Source organism: Typopeltis vanoorti, chromosome 15 (genome assembly GCF_054136105.1).
Source record: "Typopeltis vanoorti isolate ZY-2024b chromosome 15, IOZ_Tvanoo_1.0, whole genome shotgun sequence".
In the NCBI taxonomy this organism is placed as follows: Eukaryota; Metazoa; Arthropoda; class Arachnida; order Uropygi; family Thelyphonidae; genus Typopeltis; species Typopeltis vanoorti.
The window spans coordinates 71666780-71685653 of record NC_143563.1 but is presented as its reverse complement, the minus strand read 5'-3'; the positions used below and the strand labels follow the sequence as shown (position 1 = coordinate 71685653).

At 36.0% G+C, this 18874-nt stretch overlaps 1 protein-coding gene across 5 annotated transcripts in view; it reads left to right on the top strand.

The window, feature by feature from the left end:
• Rlip (Ral interacting protein) overlaps nucleotides 1–18874 on the top strand; it is a 188607-nt gene that overhangs the window by 69805 nt on the left and 99928 nt on the right. For all 5 annotated transcript variants that reach the window (XM_090404629.1, XM_090404628.1, XM_090404633.1 and 2 more), the window contains one exon: nucleotides 16442–16671. In XM_090404629.1, the coding sequence (XP_090260755.1) occupies nucleotides 16442–16671 (230 nt within the window). The remainder of the gene's footprint in view (nucleotides 1–16441; nucleotides 16672–18874) is intronic.

Sequence of the window (18874 nt, the reverse complement as noted above, 5' to 3'; positions counted from 1 at the left end):
TTTCCCAAAAATATATTCACATCTGAGCTACTTGTATATAGAGGCTAATAACTTGGTATCTTTAATGTATAATAAACACAAGGTAAAAAACTTTCTACATCTTTCTCTCATCCAGAGATTTTTATTAATAAGATCAAGTACCTTTTGGCTACTTGTATATGAGATATATATATATTTATGACTTTTGCGTTACTTCAACCTTGGTATCTTTCCCGGGTCTGGCTCCTGCTGATGAGACCTCAGTAAAGGTCTAAACCAGTCTAGGTAGCGGCCCTTCCCATTATATATAACATTATATAAGTCTGAAAGGGATGTGCTTTGCATTATGGGATACATACTAAGGCCAGTGATATGTAGTCATTAGCCTCTAAATACAAGTAATTCAGACGTGAATATATTTCACGTGCAAAACATTGCTTTCTTTCCTTGGGAAAAAGGATTAAAAATGAGTATATTAAAGAAATTATATAAAATGAAAACAAAATTAAAGAAATTATATAACATATATAATTTCTTTAACGTATAATAAACTCAAGGTAAAAAACTTTCTGCAATGGCATTCAGAAAACAAATATACTTGGTGATAACCAAGGTGGATGTTATAAAAAAAAAAAGCAACTAAATGCTATGTTGACAAAACAAAGTAATGCATTCTTTAATTGAAATGTTGAAAGTTTATTTTTTCACTTGGTTAGACTATAATAAATTTATAGTCCTGAAGATATTTTCAAGCACAAACTTTGTTTGCTCACACTTAGATAAAGGATTAAACTAAATTTATTATAGTCTAACCAAGTGAAAAAATAAACTTTCAACATCTTTCTCTAAATCCAGAGTAATTTAATAAAAAGGTGGCACACCTTTTGGCAACTCCTATAGGTAAAGATGACCTCGCCATTGCTTCTGCCTGGTATCTCCACTTCTGGGCCTGGCTCCCACTGAAGAGACCTCAATAAAGATCAAAACTGGGTAGTGGCCCTTCCCTTAATGCATAACATTATACATATCCGCAAGGAGATGTGTTTTGCATTATGGTAGATACTGAGATAGGAGTGATGTTAGCTTGGTCCACCTTTATAATGAGTTGCCCGGTGTTGTACTACCTTACCCCAGTCCTGAAGATATTTTCAGGTGCAAACTTTGTTTGCTCATACTTGGATAAAGGATTAAACTAAATTTATTATATTGCATTCTTTACTTCTTACTTTACATTACAAGTAATTATATTGCATTCTTTAATTCTTACTTTACATTACAAGTAATTATACAGAAATAGGCTTTCTTGAAGTTGTGTTTAAAATATATGCCATAACACAGCAAGTTTGTTGATAACATGAAAACTGGTGTGCAGATAGTAAGAAGCAGTATTTCATCGTACCAGTTGAATACAGGTGGTATAGCAACACGATGTGAACTCAGTGACTTCGAGAGGTGTCATCATGCTCTGCCACATTGGTTGCATGTTTATACATGCCATTGCCACTGAACTAAAATCAATGGTTGGTGATGCAATCAACAGATGGAGACATTCTGGCATCACTAGTGCAGGAAGACACCCAGGGCAGCTGTCAAAAATGACTGGTTAAAACAGGCTACAATCGGCACAGACCATCCGTGACGAGTTCGAATGCCATTAACACCATGGTGAACACCGATACGCTATGAAAAGAACTCCATTTACTGGGTTGCCATGGAAGAGCAGTGGCATACAAGCTGAACATCACAAAAACGAACAAGGCAGCTCATCTGGCCTGGTGCAAAGAGCGTGTGAACTGGACAATTGACCAAGGAAAACAGTACTCTACCTAACTACTATCCGGCATTACAGCCTGTTGTGAGCCTTAGCCTCCTGTACAACTTGTCTCCACAGTCTTCTATCCTTGACTAATCTTTCCCAACCTTTCACTTTCATAATAGTCACGTCTTGGATTACATTATTAATCCATTTTAATCTCGGTCTTCTTTTTTTTCTTGTTGCATATATCTTCTCTCTCTCTCTCTCAAATTATCTTGGTCTTTTTTACTAAGAGTTCACGCTTCGCTTCCATATGTAATCATGAGAATAATGAGTGTTTTATATAAGTTATAAGTATTTTAGTATTTCTACTTATTAGCTTACTTTTAATCATGCTCATATTTGCATAGCATGCTTTATTACTAGCTTGAATACATCCTTTAATTGCTATGGTTGATCGTGCCTCATTCTCAACAATATCTCCTACATACTTAAATCTAGTCACCCCTACAAAGATTTTATACCCAACTTGTAAATTCTATGGTTTTCTTTTTATTCTGAAATCATCATCATCATCATCATCAAATTCCTGCCATGTGCCCTCAAGGGGTGTACAGGATATGACAGTACTACATGAAAAAATTACATCATTACTAACTTCCTATCTACAATTTTCCTCCAAATCAGTCTGTTACTTGTCAAGACTCCAACATTATCAGATGTTATATTTCTATCGTCTAAGGCACTTTGTACCGTATCAATCCACCAATATCTTGGTCTTCCTCTGGGTTGTTTTGCTGCCAACCTGGCAGAGAACACTTGTTTTGCTAATCTTTCTTCACCAATTCTGTTTAAGTGACCATACCACCTGAGATTAGCTGTGCTAACACATTCCTGGATGCTGACAATGTCAAGTTCTTTCCTAATATCCTCATTTTTAATATGATATTGCCATTGATGCCACCTGTTCACGCCACTAATCTTTATCAGGACTCTCATATCTGCGGTCTCTAGTCTTTGGTCAAGTGTTTTACTTCTGACCCAGCTCTCAGATACATAAGTTAAAACCGGTTTGAACACTGTCTTGTATACAGCTAATTTAGTGTTCCGACTGATTTCTTTCTTATTCCATATGAATTTATTCAATTGACTTACCACCATACCAGCTTTGCTGATTCTGTTGTCTATTTCTATATTTAATTTACCATCTTCAGTAAAAATCGTGCCTAAGTAGCTGAAATGTTTTACTTGTTCCACAGGTTCTCCATTCACAACACAGTTGACGTTTTCAATGATTCTGCCTATTTTCATTGTCTTTGTCTTTTTATTGCTGACCTTCATACCATATCTATTACAACAGCTATTCAATTTAGTCAGAGAATCTTGCAGACTTGTAGCGGATTTATTTAGAAGTATAACATTGTCCGCATAAAGCAAATAGCTGACATTAACATCTCCAATTTTGATATCAGGTTTAATACCACATTCCTTCATAATGTGATCCATATAGATAATGAATAACAAAGGGGATAATATACATCCTTGTCTCACACCAGATTTAACATTAAACCATCTTCCTGTACTTCCTTCAATTCTAACTGCTGACTTACGACTCAAATAAAGACTAAGTATTGCTTGATATAATGCCCCATATAACTGCAGCGTATTGAATAGCTTCTCTCTTGGCACCTTGTCATATGCCTTTTCCAAATCGACAAAACTTAAATACAGCTCTTTGTTGTATTCCCATGCTTTCTCGACTATTTGTCGTAAAGTGAAGATCTGATCCTGACAGCCTCTATTTGGCCTGAATCCAGCTTGTTCTTCACCAAGCTTTTCTTCCACAATTCTTCTCAACCATTTCTCAAGTATACTTGCATAGATCTTGCCAGGAACACTCAGTAGGGAAATTCCTCTGTAATTCTCATATTCAGTTTTATTTCCCTTTTTATATATGGATACTATGAGAGCTCTACTCCAATCATCGGGAATTCGTCCCTCTGTCCAGGCTTTCTGAACGATGCAGTGCAGCCACTGTAAGACTTTTATACCACCATACTTCAGCATTTCTGGTCAAATATCATCTACTCCTGCTGCCTTTCCACATTTCAAGCCTTTGATGGCTTTTTCTACTTCAAGTATGGATATGTATTCCTGACTGCATGCCTGGTCAGTGTTTTTTATCACTGTGCTGTCATCACTGCTTGTTTCATTTAGCAGTTTTTCAAAGTAATTACTCCATACGTCAAGGATATCTTTTTCTCCTGTTTTCATGTCACCTTTATCATCTCTAACTTCTTTTACAGCACTCTTTCCTCCATTCCTATGCTTCTTCAACAACCTCCAGAATATTTTGCCACCTTCTTGATATTTATTTTCTATATTCTTGCTAAAGTCCTCCCATGATTTTTGTTTAGCTAGTTATACACACTGTTTAGCTTTCTTACATTTGTCTCTGTATTCTGTAAGAGTAAAAGCTGACTTATTTGCCAGGAACTTTTGATATGCTTTCTTCTTTTCCTTCACTGCCTCTTTAACTTCCTGTGTCCACCAGGGAGTTCTGATTTTTTTATCCTTGCAGACAACCTCACCACATGCCTCTCTGACAGAATCAATCAATGTTTTCTTCCGAGTTTGCCACTGAATCTCCAAGGTTTGATTCCTGTTCTCAAACTCTTTCATTTTCTTTTCAATAATCTTTCTGTATTTTAGTCTACAGTTCACATCTGAGATCTGCTCAACTTTTATTCGCTTTAAAACTTTCTTACATGTTATTCTTTTCGATATGAAATTCAATTTTATCTTGCTCAAGACTAGATAGTGATCACTTCCCATTTCAAATCCTCTGTACACTCTGGTGTCCTGCACCAGGGAGAAAACATCACTATCAACAATAACATAGTCAATGAGACTTTTCTTATTCCTAGCCTCTTCTCTCCATGTGAATTTGTGCACATTTTTATGTTGGAACATGGTGTTAGTAATAACCAGTCTATGTCCTGAGCAGAAATCCAACAGATATTTGCCATTATTATTAGCTTTGCTCTTTTCTCCAAATTTTCCCAAAATATTTTTGTATGTCTCACAATCTTTTCCTACTCTGCTATTTAGATCCCCAACAAGGACCAATTTTTCATTGTGTCAGTGGCTTTTTCTAAAGCCTCAAAAAATTCCTCCACTTCTACCTTAGTAGAACCTTTTGTGGGACCATAGGCACAAATAAGTCTCATTGTCCAGTTCCCCCATTCTCATATTTGCCCACATTACTCTACTTGAGACTGACTGCCATTCAAGAAGATTAGCCTCGTATTTTGTGTTGAATACTATGGCTACTCCTTCTTTTCCTTGATTGTCATTGCCTGAATATAACATTTTGTATTTATTGCTCAGAAAGATCTCACCAGTTTTGGTCTTTTTTGTTTCAGTCACCCCTATTCTGTCGATCTGGTACTTATCTAATTTTTCAGCTAGCTCCATTTCTTTGCCATTCAGGCTTCTTACGTTGATAGTACCGATCTTTAACTCTGGTGATGTTGAGTTGGGGTTTGTTTTCAGATCTGTTCCAGTAGCTGACTTTTCGCTGTTCGCCCTGGTTCCCTGGCAAAAACAACGGCGGCCTTGTTTAATCGGGCAATGCCCCAGCCAGCATGAAATTTTGTCATATTGTACCATCATTTTTTATTTTGGTTTAACCAATAAGAATACAATTTGGTCGGCTAAATCCCAAATTGCCAGTCCATCCTCGTTCGTTCAGTATCCAAGTAGATACCCAACAGGATGCACCACGAGAAGGTGAGGATTGGACATTAGGTCAGAAGCCCTGGTCGGTTCTCCGCATTCCTTTAAAGGCTAGGTGGAGGTCTCCTCTCAGTTATACAGCTTTGACCCTCACCCCTTATTCTGAAATTGACATCATATATTTAGTTTTATTCATATTGATCTCTAATCCCATATCATTAGTTTTTCTTTCCAGTTCATTATACACCTCACTTAACCGTTTCTTAGTTCTTGACATGACTATATCATCATCATAATTGATTTATTAAAAATTGTCCGTCTTTAATCTAAATCTTTAATCACATAATGTAAAGCTATGATGAAGAATGTTGATAGTGCATCTCCTTATTTTACATCTTTATTAAATTTGAAGGGGTCACCAAATTTATTGTCTGTTTAACTTTTGTTTTTTCCGTCATCATTGATCTAATTAATTTTCATTGTATCTCCACTTCTTTCATAGCCTTTTGCAGACTATCTCTGTTTAGATTGTCAAATGCTTGCTTGAAGTCTATAAATAACATATGTAGGTTTATTGCATGTTTAAAACATTTGTCTGTCTTCTGTCTGATAATGAAAAGTTGATCAATGGTACTTCTGTTCGATCTAAATCCACATTAATATTTTCCTTTTTTTATAAATAGGACAGATTATGGGAACATGTCAATGGTCTGGCATTTCTTCCTTTGATCAGACTGTTAAAAATATATCCTGTAGCTCCAAACATATTGAATTTCCTCCGTGTTTCAGCAACTATATTATCTTCTCCCAGTGCTTTATTATTTCTCGCTTTTTGTATTTTAGCTTCAATTTCACTAGTTTTTAGTGGTTTTATAGAGGTATTTTCTTCTACATCAGTGTCCTTTCTTGTTTCTAATTGAATATTTTCTCCATTTTCTTCACTATTTAAGTCCTTAAAATATTCTGTCCATCTCTTTACTATTTTCTTTTCCTCTCCTAATAAATTTCCTTTTTTATCTTTACATCCACTAGTTCTTGGTTGAAATCCATTTTTCATTTTTGGGACAGCAGAATAAATTTTCTATTTTCATTTTGAGTATTAAGTTGTTCTTATTTCTTTTATTTGTTTCATAATAATTTTATTTTTATTTTTTTTTAGTATATTATTCGCTTTTCTTCTAAGTTCATTTATTTCTCCCGATTACTTACGGTATTTAGCTGCATCATTTGTGCTCTGGCTCTATTCTTCTCTTTTATAGATAAATCACATTCTTCATCAAACCATTCTTCATTATGAGTTTTTTTCTTTTCACCTATCATTTCAAGCTGCTTCTTTAATCATATTTTCTACTCTATTCCATTTTCCAGAAATACTTCTAACTCTATCAGCTGTGTTATTTTTAGTTTTAGTTAATTTGGTTTTCAAGTTATCTTGGTATTTCTTAGCTTCCTTTACATCATTACTAAGTTTATGTATGTCCCATAACCCAGCCTTTTTTTTTTTCATCTTTATCACATTTGATAATCTTTCTCTTGTAATCATTTTCACTAAATAATGATCACTGTTACAATTATGGCTTCTACAGCTCTTGACATCAATGATAGAGGAGAAATGATATCTCGAGACTAAAACATGATCAATCTGGTTTGCCTCGTTCGTGCCTGGTACCCTCCAAGTTCCCCAGGTGAATTGCTTTATGTGTGAATGATGCTTCTTATGAACAATTTGTGTCTGATTGCAAATTGCATCAGTAAATCACCATTTTCTTTGTTTTTATCATGTAATGTAAATATTCCTGCCACTTGCTTTTAATGCTAAGATTGGGAAAGATGAAAATCAAAGTCTCCTATGACTAATAGTATTCATACCTTTGTGTCTTATAGCACACTTCATCAAGTTGCTCATGAAATCTATCTTTATTAATTTCTTCTTTCTCCTCAGCTGGTGCATAGCTGAAATGACAGTAATATTTCTAAATTTTCCTTTTAGTCTTATTTTATATATTCAGTCACTAATACTTCATATTCTAACATACTTTTCCATATTTCCTTGCTTAATATGAAGCCAATACACAACTGACCAGTTTGTTCATTGGGACCACTATAAATAATACTATAATGTTGTTTATCAATTCTCCTCTGTCCTTGCCATCGCATTTCTTGTAGTGCAATGAGGTCTATTTTATATTTCAGCATTTCATTAGCAACTTCATTCATCTTTCCTATTTGTTTCATTGTCCTTACATTCCATGTTGTCATTTGATATCTCTGCTTCTTATTTTTCTGCTTATTTCATAATCCAAATACAAACAAAGTTTCGTTTATAAGTATCAGTTTCTTAGCATAAAATTTTTTATGTGATTGGGTTGCTAGCCCAGTGCACAACCCTCCTCCTTTATCCAGGCTTGGGACTGGCTGAAGTGATCACTACTCAGAGTAACCAACCTGAGGTGGAGTTGGAAAACAGTAGTCTGGAGTGATGAATCAGTAAAGTTTGGTAGTGGAGGAGTAATGATGTGTGGTGTGCACCCAGCTAGTTTGGAGAGGGACTGCTGGTCATTGTCTGTGGTTCCATGAAGGCAGCTCACTGCCTTGATATTCTGGATAATGAAGTGCTGCCTACACTGTGGAGTTTTCATGGAATTGGCCCATGTTACTATCAAGATGGCAAGGCCCCATGCCACAAAGCTGCAGCTGTTATGGAATGGTATGAAGAGATGGATGTTAAACGACTGCCCTGGCCTTCGCAGAGTCCTGACCTCAACCCTATTGAACACCTGTTGGACGAATTGGAGTGGCAATTGAGGTCCAGAGCAGCACGTCCTCGATCTATTGCTGAACTTAGTGCTGCTTTGATGGAGGATTGGAGACAAATTCCACCTGATATCTGCCGCACATTGATCGAAAGTCTCTCTCAAAAGGTACAGGAGGTGATCAAAGCCAAAGGTGGACATACCGGATATTAGGGTTTGCCTGCTGGTGTCAATTGTAAATTGCTAAAGTGTCTGGACAATTATTGGTAGATAGTGTACATGTAAGTTTAATATTGAACTAAATGAATACACTGATTTAATTAAAATTTTATTTATTGGAAATGATTACTGAAGAAATGCATTGCCAATTTAGCCTTTTGGGTACTAAATGAGTGATCATTATGGGTGACTATATCCAAACATTGATTGGGTAGAAGAGAAATCTCATGATAAGAATGAAGAGGGATTTATTGAATTGTTGTGAGACAGCTTTCTCAAGCAGCATGTAAAAGAAGGAACTTGAGGTCAAAGAGTGTAGATTTGTTCCAACCATCAGAATGGGTATTTGTTAAGATTGTGATTATTTTACCACCAGTTAGTGACACTGATCATGTCATGCTTTCTTGGGAAGTATCTGATTATATTGATATTCCCATTAGAACAAGTTACATGTTGAACTACAAAGCTGGAAATTATGGTCAACTTAGGAGAATACTATCTTTGGTCCCTTGGTATCAATTACTGAATGGGAAAAATATCAGCAATGCATGGGAATCTTTGAAGGAGTGCTTAAATGAGGTGGTATCTGAATGTATCCCTAATGTTTGAAGAATAAATATGCTGAGAGTGAAATGGATGTGCAACCCTATTAAGCAAGAGGTTCACAAGAAGATGATGTGGAAAGAATATTGTAAGAATAAGAGTGAGAAGACTTCTGAAATATATAAAATGCAGGCCAGAAAAGTAACAAGTATTGTGCAGAAAGCTAAATCAGAGTATGAAAAGAAATTCGCTATGCAGGCTAAAGGCATTCTAAGAGAATTTTATCATTATGCTGCAACCAAAAAAAAAAAAAAAAAATGAATGCGGAAGAATAACTTTACTGAATGCAGATGATACTGTAGTGAATGAATCAAAAACTAATGAGATTGTTCAATTAATGAGTGCTTGATTTGCTAAGATATATCAACCAGGTGTATGTAACATAGTGCACAGTGCTACTGCTACATTGGATAAAGGGTAAGAGGTGTATGATGGATTGAAGAACTTTTGGCAATCAGGGATGCTACTGATATCCATCACTTACAAAATGATTTGAATAGGCTGGAAATTTGGGAAAACAAAAATGGCTGTCAGTTTAATGTTAGTAAATGTAAAGTTATGCACTTATTAACACTTACTGGTCTTTTGACATGATGATATTTCCAGCAACATATTATATTAGCAAAGGGTGGGAGTTATGCTACAAGAAACTGATGAGGCTAGGGATCTTGGTGTAATGGTGGATAGGAATTTAAAGTTCAACATAGCAAAAGTTGCAAATACAACTCAGAAGATGATTGCAATGTTGAAGTGAACTTAGACACATACGGATAAGAAAATCATTTTTGCCTCTTTATAAGGCCTTGATAAGACCATGTGCAGATTAAGATTATGTGCATTAGTCTTCCAGGTTCTAAGGGGATAAAAAAGCTGTGGAAAAAGTTACAAAGATTATATCTTATATCTGGATTATGGGATTTAAATTATGAGGACAGATTGTATGTGGATTACAGACTGGTTAACAGGAAAAAGAGGAGTAATATAATAGAGGTCTATAAACTTCTGAATGTATGTTATAGGATATCATCTGATGAAATTTTTTGTTATATGGAAGATGGGGAGAGAACACTGGGGCAGCTATGGGAGTTAAGTTTGTTTGCAGTCAAGAAAGGGGTAAGAGTCAGGCTTTTCTCTCCAGAGCAGTGAATGAGTGGGATAGTTTGGCTTTAGGGATAGTGAGTGCATCATCTAGTGTGAATGAATTTAAGGGAAGTTATGACAACTGGTTTGGATGATTTATAGCCCCTCTCTCTCTCTCTCTCTCTCTCTCTCTCTCTCAATGAGTCCTTGACTCCCTGGAAGAGTCAGATAATAATTTAAATGCATATATGATGTGAACAACTTACATATTTTCTCACATTTCAAGTGTGCGAGATATACTGTTTTCAAGTAAAGCACTGTAATCATAACACATAATGGTGGCCCATTTTTATTGCTTCATGACTGAAACCGGAAGTGTGTTGCATAGTGGTCATGCATGGAATGAAAAGAATTATATAATATTACTATAAGAGAAATGAAATTTTTGAAACTCAAAACAGTGGATATTGATGAAGTCTTTCATACATTAAAAAAAAAACTTATCAATTGTTATTATTATTAAACCTACGTGGAGTTAAAGAACTCATTATGAGAGGTCCCAATGTTATACGCACAGTTTATCATATCACACCTTAAATATGTTCACTGTCTCTGTGCTCTCTTCACTCTTGAGCAATGCATTCCAATCACTCACCACTCTCCATGCAAAAAGTGTGCTCCTCACCCCCTTGCTTACACTCTCCTTATACAGCTTCCAGGGATGACCTCTTGTTCTCTCCCCATCTTCACCCATTCTGTGCAAAACCTTCCCTACATTAATCTGGTAATAATCCCTTAACAGTTTATATGTCTCAATTATATCCCCTCCTCCTCCTATCCACCAATTTCTGCAAATTGCATTTTTGGAACCTATCTTCATGCTCAGCATTCCAGAACTCACTTTAATCAGTTGTCTCTGGACCTTTTCCAATACATCTTCATCTTTTTGAAAACCAGTTGACCAATCCATATATGATCTGATCAAAGCCTTATACATGGAATGATACACCTGTACTTCTACAAGTCTGTGCCCTCTGCATCATTCCTATTATCCACTGTGCTGTCCTCACACTTTTGGCAATATGTTCCCGAAATTTTAGGTCCTTGTCCACAATCACTCCCAGATCATCTCCTGTACCTCTTGCAAGATATTAGCACCGATTGTGTACTCTACATCTATCTTTGCTTCCCAAATTTCAAAACATTACACTTTGCAACATTGAATTGATAACCTCACTTATTTACTCATTCAGCCAGTGCAATTAAGTCCTCTTGTAGAGTAAGATGGACTTAAATGTACTGGATTTCTTTTATAGAAAGAAAAATCAAAGTTCTGAAACTTAAAGGAGATAAAGGAAGGGAAGAAAATGATGATGATTGGTTTATATTATGACTTTTAGTTGAAGGAAACAACTAAAATTTCATCTGTTTCAGCGATTCTTCAAAAGAAAACCCTGTATAAATTTAGTTTAATCCTTTATCCAAGTGTAAGCGAACAAAGTTTGCGTCTGAAGTATCTTCAGGACTGAGGCAACTTGTGGTAAAGGTGGACCAAGCTCTCATCACTCCTTGTCTTAGTATCTCCTATAATGCAAAACACATCTCCTTGCAGAAATGTATAATGCTATGCATTAAGGGAAGGGCCACTACCCAGACCGGTTTCAACCTTTATTGAGATCTCGTCAGTAGGAGCCAGACCCAGAGGTGGTGATACCAAGGTGGAAGCAATGGAGAAGTAATATTTACTAATTGCTACCCTTATCCGTTCTACAAAAGATCAGCTCCATCCTCTCTCAGTGGCTGGAGTTTATAAAGTACCCTGTTCCTGTAAGCTGGTATACTTTGGACAGACAGGCAGATCAGCAACCATCTGCCTAGAGGAACACAAGTCATACATCTGCAACCACGACTATGGTCAGTCAGGCCTGGCTGACCATGTCTTGGATACAACCCAAGATCTCATGGAGATCTTGGGTTGTATCCAAGGTGATCCTGTTGTATCCACAGGATCTCATGGAGAAAAATCACCATGCTCCACCACAGCAAATTCAAAAAAGAGAGAGACTATTTTTAGAATCAGCAGCAGCAGCTCTCAGAAATCAATCGAATCTTAATAAATATAGTTGCATTAAGCTTCCTAAGATTTGGGAAACACTTATCATCAGAGATCCCACCTTACATTCCAGGCCACCTACAACCGCCCTTAGAGGGTGCTCCACCTAGATAGGACTTTAGTCACCCATGTGGTTGGGCTTAGTGTTATGTGGTATTTGTGTATATGTTACATTCGTTTTTTTGTAATCTCTGAAGATGTCTCAGTGACTGAGACGAAATATAGGAAGTATTAAATTCTGTTTTAATCCTTTCTGAGTGCTGTATACAATCCATTAAGCCTCCAATATTTGTTTTTACACTTGGATAAAGGATTAACTAAATTTATTATAGTCTAACCAAGTGGGAAAAACTTCTAACAACTTTCTCTAAATCCAGAGTAATTTAATAATAATAAGTTAAGACACCTTTTGCAACTCGTATAGGTAAACATGACTTCTTCATTGTTTTCACCTTGGTATCGCTACCTCTGGGTCTCGCTCCCACTGACGAGACCTCAACGAAGGTCGAAACCGGTTGGAAGCTTGGGTGATGAATGGCAATGCTGTAGCCCATGAAGTTTTAACTGAGGCTCAGCTGTTGCTGTCACCCAGGTCCTGTGTGTGTGTGTGGGGGGGTAATGAATGGCAATGCTATATCCCATTGTTATATCACCTTTTTTTAATAACTTTGATATCTATGCTCTTTACGTTTATTCGCCCCTTGGTGTCACGTGGTACTATCTAAGTACAAAGGGAATTGCCCTGGGGTAGAGCCGAAATCCAAATGTAGCAAAGCTTCTGAGGTTCTTCTTCTCATAAAATCCTAAGACATTTATTTGTCTTCACTGCACCACTTAGGACAATTAGTTTAAAGGAAAAAATCTTAAACAAGAAGTGAACACCCAGCTATACCTCAGTGACTAACAACTGTGCAATCGTGACTGTAGACACACTACTCAAATCTCCTGCTTAGGTTCGCATATTTAGCAAGTGGTGCATTGGATAATACTAACAAACAACTGAATCAGAGTAAGCAAAAGATTTATTTAACATTCTAACATATATACAGTTCATGAAAGTCTGGGAAAGATCATTTCTAAACTACAAATTTATGTGCTATCATAGTTATCAAATACGAACAGTAAATTCTCATAACTCACATAGGATTAACAATAGAGCTGTTCTATATCACTTCACACATAAGATCCTCATAACTCTCTTAATTAAAACCTAGTAAACATACATTATCACCTTGTATTCACACATCCTAAGGTTATCACTCTTTGTTACACTTTGTCTACTTTCACAGCTTATAATTTGCTACAGTCCTAAGTTTTATCTTTGTTAAGTCCTTAGATCTTGATTCACATATCATTCATTTACACTATTTAACAATAAAATTTCACGGTACCATATTATAGTTATCTCCTGTGCTTGTTCCTCTCTTTACTCTTCCTTTGACTGTCAAATTGATTTCTTTGTGTGGGGATTGGTACCTGGAATTCTTCGATTATATGCTGGCCCATTTGTTTCAGTCAGTTATGCCTTCCTTTCAATAGGATTCTTGGGACTAAGTTACTCTTTTGCTCATGTTACCCTTTTACCTAGATTCTGAGGCCTCTACACAGACTACCCTTTTATTCTGGAATAATATGATTCACCTCAGACCTTGCGATGCATAACCTTTCCCGTGGCTACGCGACGTCTGCCGGGCATCAGGGCAGAGATTTCCCCTCAAGCTCCCAAGCTCCACTCGCGAAGTCCACACACCAAAACCAAAACCACCAGGAAAAAAGCCCCGTGGGGGGGGGTTCCTAACTCTTTTATAACTCGGCACCTTCCACAATTCCCCCCCCCCCTCGATAGCAGTCAACGCGATATCTCTCGGTAGAGGATTTCTTCTTTTCTACTTACTCATCATGTGCCGTGTGTACACGATATACGCTTGCGGCAATTTCCTTTAATCCTGTGCTCTTGGCCTTGGATTACACTACAATTATCGTTAAAAATTGTGGGTCATTCATCTAAACTTTGTCTATTTAATTCCTAGGAATGGTATACTGCTTTAATCATACTATAACATTCTTTTTCTCTAGAATTTTACCGCCAATCTTTAACTAGCTTAAGTAATCCTTTTACATAATGGAATAACACATCTTTCTTATGCATTTTTACAATTATTATCCTTTTAAAAGAGGTAAACCATGAGTAGACATATCGGTACACAATAAATAACGGAAAAAACTCACGTAGAAAGATTATTTATTAGTATAATTTTCGCTTGTGTGTCACAGGCATCTTCAGTACATTAAGCTCAAAATTAAACACTAACTGACAATTCCAAAAAGTGCCACCTAAGTAGCTGGTGTAAGATGACTAAAAAGGTCAATAACTTTCCTTTAAAAAAAAAAAAAAAAAAAAAAAAAAATTAATACAATAAAAAGTTAGGAAAGATTAGCTGATTTCTAAAGTACTATCTCCCATAAAGGGGATAGACGTAAGCCGTCGGATCTGTTTAAGTTAGGAGAATGAAGTAGAGTTTCACATGTTTCTTTATAAAGGCATTCCATGAGAAACTGACTTTTGTGAAGAACTCTTGTCTTTCTCCAATGAACTCTGTGTCTAGTGAAGATGGCATGTTCAGAAAGTCCAGACTTTTCAGGTTTAAAGTATTCAATATAAGATTGGTGTTCTTCTAGCCACCTTTCTCACTTCTCCTAAGGACAAGCTTCCAATCTTAATCATCCAGGTGTCTACCAAATTCCGTGCTCTTGTGGATTATCTTATTTCGGACAAACGGGAAGATCCGCCTCTATTCGGCTAGAAGAACACCAATCTTATATTGAATACTTTAAACCTGAAAAGTCTGGACTTTCTGAACATGCCATCTTCACTAGACACAGAGTTCATTGGAGAAAGACAAGAGTTCTTCACAAAAGTCAGTTTCTCATGGAGCGCCTTTATAAAGAAACATGTGAAACTCTACTTCATTCTCCTAACTTAAACAGATCCGACGGCTTACGTCTATCCCCTTTATGGGAGATAGTACTTTACAAATCAGCTAATCTTTCCTAACTTTTTATTGTATTAATTTTTTTTTTTTTTTAGGAAAGTTATTGACCTTTTTAGTTATCTTACACCAGCTACTTAGGTGGCGCTTTTTGGAATTGTCAGTTAGTGTTTAATTTTGAGCTTAATGTACTGAAGATGCCTGTGACACACAGACAAAAATTATACTAATAAATAATCTTTCTACGTGAGTTTTTTCCGTTATTTATTGTGTACCAATTATTATCCTTTTGTTTAATATATCCAATTTTGTTCACATATGTAGTTTACACTCTTAGATGCAAGCAAATTTTCTATTATTGGTTCTTTGCTTGTTAAATTATGAAAGAATAAATTCTCTTAGGAATTTTATCAATCGCAATTTAACACCGTGAAGTTAACTGAGGCATGGCTGTTGCTGTTACCCCTCAGATGAGATATGAGCAAATGAGCGGCTCTGCTCGGTGGTGGGGTGAGCCTACCACAGTGTAAAGCCAACTGGTTCTGAGAGTTCTCAGTGGCAGGTTGAGCCTGTTACTGAGGGGAACAATGCTGAGTTTTTGGAGTTTGACCTGTACTTGAACATTCAGACAAGGAATGATGAGAGCTTGGTCCACCTTTACCATGAGTTGCCTCGGTCCTGAAGATACTTCAGGTGCAAACTTTGTTTGCTTATGCTTGAATAAAGGATTAAACTAAATTTATTATAGTCTCTAACCAAGTGGGGGGAAAAACTTTCAAAACCCTGTAGTATTTGAATTAAGGATTTCAGATCCAGAAGTTTTATTTCCAGTTCTGGAAATATAACTTTTCTAATGAATGGCAGCCACCTGTGATTAAAGAACTTGACAGTGAATGAGATGTTTAAATAAAAAAAAAGTGTAAATTGTGCAAAAAAAAAAAAAAAAAGTTAAGTGCATTTAGAATGAGACCAAAAATTCACTCACCACATTTCTCTGTTTACTCACCTGGGGCAAGTTGATGAGTGGATTTCTGGAGCCCTGTATACATACACATATTAATAAGTACTAACTGCTGTATTATTTTAAAAGTAATTGCAGTTATACCATAATTACTATCAACCTTTTGAAATTCATTATTGTGTTACTTTACTTTGAACATTTTTTTTATAATTAAATTTATAAAATTGCCCTTCTCTATTGTCATGTTAGAAGTCCTGGAAAAGGCAAAAAGACCAAGGCACCTTTCAAGTTTCCAGGAAAAGACAAGAAAGAAAAATCCTTAAAAATAAAAGATAAAGAACTAAAAGATTCTAAAAAGGAGGAAGAGGGCAAAGAGAACAAGAAAGAAAAAGAAAAATCTAAAGAGAAAAAAAGAAAAGATAAGAAAATGATATCAAGATTAAGGGGTGACAGAAGAAAGAAAGACCAACCAGAGAAAGGTATATAACAAAAATTAGACTTTTTATATTTGGGAATTACTTATCAGAAAGATTTTGTTTTTTGAAGAGCATGAAGAAACAAAAAAGTTGAATAAAAGAAAACTTATATCATACTTAAACATAAGAAACATTAAAGAAATAATATTATACTTAAGTACTACCATTGTATATCTTTACCTGTAAATCTCTTTAAAAGCAGCTTGTCATTTCAAATCTAACTTTGATTTATTTTCAAATCAACATCTTCATCGGTTTTACCACACCATAATTTCCTCTTCTTACCTCATTCATTTCCAACCTACACATAGTTAGGCTCTAAGAAACTGACTTTTGCATTTTTGCTGAACAAACAACCCCCCCCCCCCTTCACATCATTGCTGTAATGTTCTGAGCCATCACTGATGATCCATTTAGTGCTGTGAATATAATAACACTTGAACAGTGTTGTTAATAGCTAAAGTGAAGATTCATAAACACAATAGAAATTTGCCATTTGCAAATTTGTTAAGTTCCTTTTAACCTAATCTAGCCACCAAATTATGATAGCTTTGTGTTTACTTATTATTTGGAGCTTAACCTAACCTAACCTTTCTTGAGCCAAATTGTATGAACCCATAACTTTGGTAGTTTTTGTAACTGAATTGACTGAAGAAAAACATAATCAGATAATAATATTAGATTGAAGCGTGCGTAGCTCAGTGGAAGTGGTGCTTGCGTCCTCTATGCCTTGGTCACTCGAAGTCAGACTTAAGTTCAAGTCTAGTCGCCGACTGGAGAAACTTTTTCTAAATCTTTCTTTGACCGATTCCCGAGTTAGTCGATCTCTGGCACAGGCAAGCAGGTTTTTTTTTTCCTGCAAACTCAAGAAAATCGACCGTAGTACCCACATTATTTCAAACAGTAACATATCTTGTTAGGTACCAAGAGATGGCAGCCTCTTCATCGGTGACTGCTATAATGCGATAGATATGGGCCAGCTATCTCTGATTAGCTACTGGTACAGATTGAACTGCCCACTCAGTTTCCAAATGCTAGATAGAGTATAAAAGGCCACGCCTACTCCCTATAAGGGAATAAAAGGCATTAGCTGATTTATTTATTTTTATTTTATTTTATGATATTAGATTATTATGGTTAGAAAACTGCAGGATATAATGGCATATTTAGAATAAGTTTAATTGGAAAACTAAAACAAACTTGAGAGAAGGAGGTATCAGACCTGGTAATTTTCAGTTAAACTACAAAACAGAAACAAGAGTCAGAAGACTTCATGATGTAATCAGATTAGATTTAATCGCAAAACTACAAGGACATCACAATCACACAATGAGGTTTAATGGTTTGATTTCAATATCGAACTAAATCTGAAGGTCACATTATCATTGTGTGTGTGTGTGTGTGTGTCTGTGTCTGTCTGTCTGTCTGTCTGTCTGTCTGTCCGTCCGTCCGTCCGTCCGTCTGTTTTAGCTTTGACAGCAACACGAGGCATTTGACTGTGTCAATTTGAAGGTACTCTGGAAATGTCTGAACAAAATAGGAATTCTAAAATACCTGATCAACTTAATAAAACAATTATATGACAAGAACACAGCAACAGTGAAGATAGTCCAAAATATCTCAGAATGGTTTAAGATAGAAAAGGGGGTTAAGCAAGGATGTATCCTATCTCCTGTGGTCAATCCTGTTGTAGAGGATTGACCACAGTTTGGGATTTAGCATTTCAAATAGTTCTTGTGATGTGCAGTGATAGTGGCATTGATTTTATAAAGCTTTACACGTGTAGGTTCAGGAACCAGTTTGTTCCTGTACTAATGCTGGATTAAAGCCACCAATTATCTTCCATTCTCTGAAGAATCAGCTTCTTAAGAAATTCCTTGTACTTTGGACAGACCAGTTATATCTGTTAACATTTGCCACGAAAAATATAAAAACTAAATTTACAATCATCAGTATGGCAAGATAGATTCACAGAATTTGCTATGTGCAATAAGAACACTGGAACTACAACAACAACATCCAGCACTCTCGAATCTACATGTCCTTTTTCAGTTATGGAAGCTACACTTGGATATACACTTCTTGGATTCCAAGCAATGTTGGGATTAAAGAAAACGAGGGTGTGGGTACTGTAGCTAGGTCAGCTTGTTTCTCAATCTTCCACCATATGCCTGTTCCAAATACTGATTACTACACTGATATTTTT